Source organism: Cyprinodon variegatus, unplaced genomic scaffold (genome assembly GCF_000732505.1).
Source record: "Cyprinodon variegatus isolate N-32 unplaced genomic scaffold, C_variegatus-1.0 Scaffold462, whole genome shotgun sequence".
In the NCBI taxonomy this organism is placed as follows: Eukaryota; Metazoa; Chordata; class Actinopteri; order Cyprinodontiformes; family Cyprinodontidae; genus Cyprinodon; species Cyprinodon variegatus.
Window position 1 is genome coordinate 282,906 of NW_015150915.1, and position 5,027 is coordinate 287,932.

Here is a 5,027-nt window from a genome sequence, read left to right on the forward strand (position 1 = left end):
CAGTTTCACTATAGCTCTGGTGAATTTCAATGGTGAAGTCCTCTGGAAATCTTCAATAATTGTTGTTGATTGCAGATGTGTCTAGTAGTTCCCGTTGATTTTGCTTGTAAAGCGGGGAGAATGGCGCTAGGCTTACTGCACCATGACGTCACTGCTGGAAGATGTCAGGAGTGAGGTGTTACTATATTTGGGAAAAAATGGCCGCTCCCGGACTCAGAGATCATGGAATAAAATTATTGCTTTTATTTTTTTACTGATTAAATTAATTAAAACACTGCAAATGTATTTGTTTTAAGTATAGATAATGATCCATTGATCATTCCTTGCTGACCGGACTTTTCCTTTAATCGTGAGAAAGGTGAAGTAATACTGTAGTGTAAAACTTGCTAATGTTTTAGCCTTTTTAAAGAACGAGGGTTGAAATAAGAAGCTTCTGCCTCACCTGGCTTGCTCCCTTATTGGTTCCCATTTGTAGGCTGATGGTGGACTGGTCCATCGGGGCGTCCATGGCAATCTTAGCGTCGTACAGATGACGCCGTGTACCATAAGAGGTCATGCCCTTCTGGCTGGCCAGCTTGTTGGTGCCCATCTGGAAACAAAAGCAAATTGTTGACACTGTTATCCGGAATGGTTGCAGAGCTTTGGTGAAGCTAGAAAAAGGCAGGTTTAGCTTCTCTGACCTGCAGTCCTATGATGTTCCGACCTTCCATGAGCTTCTCAGGAGCAAAATGTCGCTGCTGCTTCTCGGCGTACTTTACTCCTAGATCGTACTTTGAATGGAAACCTTTAGATTTGGCCTGAGAATCAGAATAGTGAGGAAACACAGAGAAAAAAGAAAGTTTTCACTTTGGTGTCTATGGCAGAATACATGTATGGAACAGAGTAATGACGTCAGAATACTATCAAAAGGGCACCCCACTAATAAAGACTCATAGAAGCAGTTTCATTTAAAAACCACACGTTAACTACTCTCCATGCGCATTTTGAAGGTTTTATGTCCAGATTCAATACCATGAGGCCCTCAGTATGTCACATGCATGACTTCATGCTCCTTCTTCACACTCTCTTGCTTTTTATTCGCCTGCAGCCTCTCTTTTCCTGGTGGACCTGTTTCTGGGAACTTATATCAATCTTTGTCACTTTGAGGGTTGAACGAACCTGAGAAAGTAAACTGCCTGTGATTGGCTACTGTTCAGGAATATTCAGACAGAACTGTTTCCTTTCTGGTTGCAGCTAGTAAATCAACAGGCTGGTCAACATGTGCAGCACATGTATGACCAGAGGTGTAAATCACATCCATCATGGCAATTCGATTCAGTACTGATTTCCTGACCCAACCATTCGATTATTTACGATACTCAAGAATACACCACGATACGATTCGATTCATTGGTCCGTTTTTTTTTTTTTTTTTACCTTACAGTCTAGATAATGTTTCAAATTTGAAATAAATCAATGAAAGCTGTAATATCGTTATGCTTTTTATTTGAGAAACAAAAGCAAATAACAGAAGAAGCAAAGTCGTACTCCACCTAGGCCTATGAAAACCTCATTCACTGAAAAATAATAATGCCTGTGTTTACGCGAGTGTGTGCAAGTGGAAAGAATGTAGTGGCTAAAGGAAGCGAGGTAGGAGGGCAAAATTGGTTTAGCGCCACCGCAGCACGGGAGTGAGAATTAAGTCCAGGAGCAAATGGATAAAAAAACATGATTCGATACTCTTACGGACGTGTCGAAGCATCGGATCGTCGGCTGTTGGATAGATGGATCGATACAACGCGATTATTATTTACACCCCTATGTATGACCACATAAATATCAGAACTAGGGTTGTCAAAAGTATCAATACCCAAAAAAGTATCGATACTAAAACGTACCCGGATACAATACTCATTTTCAAAAGTATCGATACAGTGCCACCACCAGTGGCACCTAAACAGTCATTCATTTAAAGTGCAGAATAGAGGAAAATGCACTTTCAGAACACTGTGTGATTGAATAATTCTGTGAATTTTTCAGTTTCAGACTTTTTTTTGTAACAGGTGCAGTTGCTGAGAATTATTTTTGTTTCTTAACCGGTTTGGCTAGTGTCATTATGTGTGCAAAGCATAACCAAGTAAGGAACACTTAGTTTTTTATCAAGCTTGCTTAATACTGTGCACAGCAAACAACCTCAAAATATTGTTCTTATTGTTTATTGTATTTATTTATTGTATTTTATTTATTAATCAAAATAGTTCTATTGAAATTTGGAGTTTTTATTCTTGTGGTATCGAAAATGGTATCGAGTATCGAATATTTTCCTTAATATCGGTATCGAGTTAAAAAGTTTAGTATCGTGACAACCCTAATAAGAACTAAGTTTTGGTTTATATGTTAAAACTGAAATTATATAAATCCTTAACAAAGAGCGATACACAGACAGCATTTATTTCTATTCATTTAAGGGTATAGTGGAGGATTTTCGCAAAATTTATGAAAGACCGACCTTCTCCACTTTAAAAAAAATCCACATGCACAACCCTGTACCCATGCACGAGAGGGAAGACCTACTGTATTAAACACATGTAAGAGCGTGCACAGACCCAAATTTCCTTGTGCACGCTCTGTTTAAAAGTTACAGTTTTTTTTTTTTTTATCGCTCATAAAAGAGTACTTTCTAAAAGAATATTTGCAATTTTTCCACTATGTCAGACTCACCACTGGTAAGTGAAAAAGGGGACGAGCACATAGGACAGCCTTAGGTAAACATATCAACAGAATGATTGACAATTAGAAGGACAACTTATTTTGATGATCCACCCAGAAAAAGATAATCCTCCACTATACCTTTAAGTTATTTTTGCATACAGTTGAGGAACAATCAAAGACTGAGTTTTCCAATTTATCAGAATATTGCATAAGGCCAATAAAAAGGCGCTTTTCTTCACTATCCTCTCAAGTCTGGATTTATTAACGTAGGTTGTGCAACCAAACTTTTTCCTTCCACCAAACTTTCCTTTAAAAAAAAAAAAAACACTTTTGACACAAACCTCTCAACAACCAGCTTCGTATATAACAGCCTTCAATGAATGCCATCTTGAAAACCATGAACTTGTATCAAGTAGGCAGAAATCTAAACATAATAATAGTTTTATTAGGTTACGTCATCTTATTTTCTGAGAAACTCAATTATGGGCGTTTGAGCTGCAAAGACACCTCTTATAACTTCAGTTAAACCTTTGCATCTGATGTAAATCTGCTTTTTTCTGAATAAATCCTAACTTCCAGAGATGTATGGGTTCAGATAAGGACAGTACGCTTCACTGCGGCGTCTCACCATTCCAGCCAGGGCGATGAGCGTAGACTGGACCTGTGTGTGGTTGACGTTTTCAAACAGGTCGTTTGCCTCAAAGATGTCGTGTGGCTTCAGGCCGTAATCCGTGATGGCACGAACAAAGTTCCCTATGTTTTCCAGCTGAGGAAGCAGTCAGGATTTAAAGCAGTTAGAGGAGTAAATGCATGGGCATGTGGAGAAATTTATTCAGCCTTTAAAATCTCAGATTGTTGTTCTGCTGCTGTGAGAGGCTAATATGCTTGGGCAGGTAAATCAGCTGCTTTATGGAAAGGAAATAGAAAAGCAGTGCTGCGGTACCTTGTGCCAGTTCTGACTGGAGTTGTTGATCTTCCTCACAGAGCCCGGCTGTAGAATATTAATGAGCCTACAAAGACGGGGAAAAAAGAGGGACGCTCAGTTAGAAAGGATCTTCTCAGTATGATGAAAAAGTTTGGTGTTTCTGATGCCTCACTCGCACAACAGGACTCCATCCTTCAGACTGTCCATGAAGTTATCTCCAATTCGTTTGCCGGTCACGTCCTCAATCCACAGCCTCAGCTCTTCTTCCTTGTGTGGGTCATACTTCCCAGCCAGCTGATGGGAAGGAACAGGTACATCAGGATGAGGCGGGACATTTATCCATGCCGAGAACAGCAAGAATTGCTGGAATATTGCTGATTTTAATGTATTAACATGTAAAAAAAGATTCCTTATATTTAATAATGTATAACTCTGAGATAGTTTTTGCTTCTAAATAAATGTAAATTAAGAACAACCCACTGGAATTGTTTCCCAAGTTTGAAGACGTTTTGTTTCCCGTCCTGGAAGCTTTTTCAATTCAAAATGTCAGGAATAGCGTTGAGTTCAAGGTTTTAAACAGTCTGTGTAAACATTGAGTGAAACACTGTTTAAAAGCTCGAACTCAACGCTAATTCTGACATTTTTAACTGGAAAGGCTTCCTGTATGGAAGGCAAAACGTCTTCAAAGATGGAAACAAAGTTTTATTTTCTTTTTTTTGGAATGACTATGACCTGGATGAATGAGAATCTTCACCAGCTTTTGTTTTAAATTGTTTTTATTTCACCCTTTACTTTTAAGATATTTTTTAAGATATTGCATTTCAATTTGGTTCTAGTTCTGGTTGAAGGAAATTTTTCAGCCACTTTTGTTTTGATCTCACTTTTCTGTAATCAGAGCAAACATGATTCTTGGCAGTTTTTTCCTACATATTTAAGCTGGAAAACATTCTTTTAAATCAAATCTTTATTTTACCCAGTAAGAAATTCATTGACATTTGGAATCTTTTTTTCCAGGGTTTTAAAAATTATCTCCACCATCTTTTCATATCTTGACACCATTTTTTTAATTATAGTCTAAGCCCAATCAGAGTTGTTGGGCAGCCAATGCAAAACAGCAGCATTTAAACAAATGAGTAAATTGTAAATACATTAAGTGGCTGCTTTAGATTGTGGACAGAAGGGCTTTCCTGTAGTGGTCTGTGTTTCAGCGGCTCTGCTAAAATACTCAGATTGTAAAACACCACGATACACTCAGAGGTTTTTATGGTTTCATGAAACATTCTTCTTTGCACAATTATCTCCAGAGTCTCCAGAACAAAGCCAATTCAATTCAATTCAGTTTCTTTATATAGCAGCAATCCACAACACGTCATCTTAAGATGCTTTACGGAGACAATTCCACCAGATCATA

The 5,027-nt window shown here is 38.2% G+C and overlaps 1 protein-coding gene across 1 annotated transcript in view; it reads right to left on the reverse strand.

Annotated features, from left to right (window-relative positions):
• cnn1 (calponin 1, basic, smooth muscle) overlaps positions 1-5,027 on the reverse strand; it is a 25,085-nt gene that overhangs the window by 6,803 nt on the left and 13,255 nt on the right. Inside the window, exons 2-6 of the mRNA XM_015389477.1 lie at positions 3,789-3,910; positions 3,635-3,701; positions 3,320-3,457; positions 681-797; positions 443-589 (exon numbers count right to left, since the gene is read on the reverse strand). Coding sequence (XP_015244963.1) covers positions 443-589; positions 681-797; positions 3,320-3,457; positions 3,635-3,701; positions 3,789-3,910 — 591 coding nt within the window. The remainder of the gene's footprint in view (positions 1-442; positions 590-680; positions 798-3,319; positions 3,458-3,634; positions 3,702-3,788; positions 3,911-5,027) is intronic.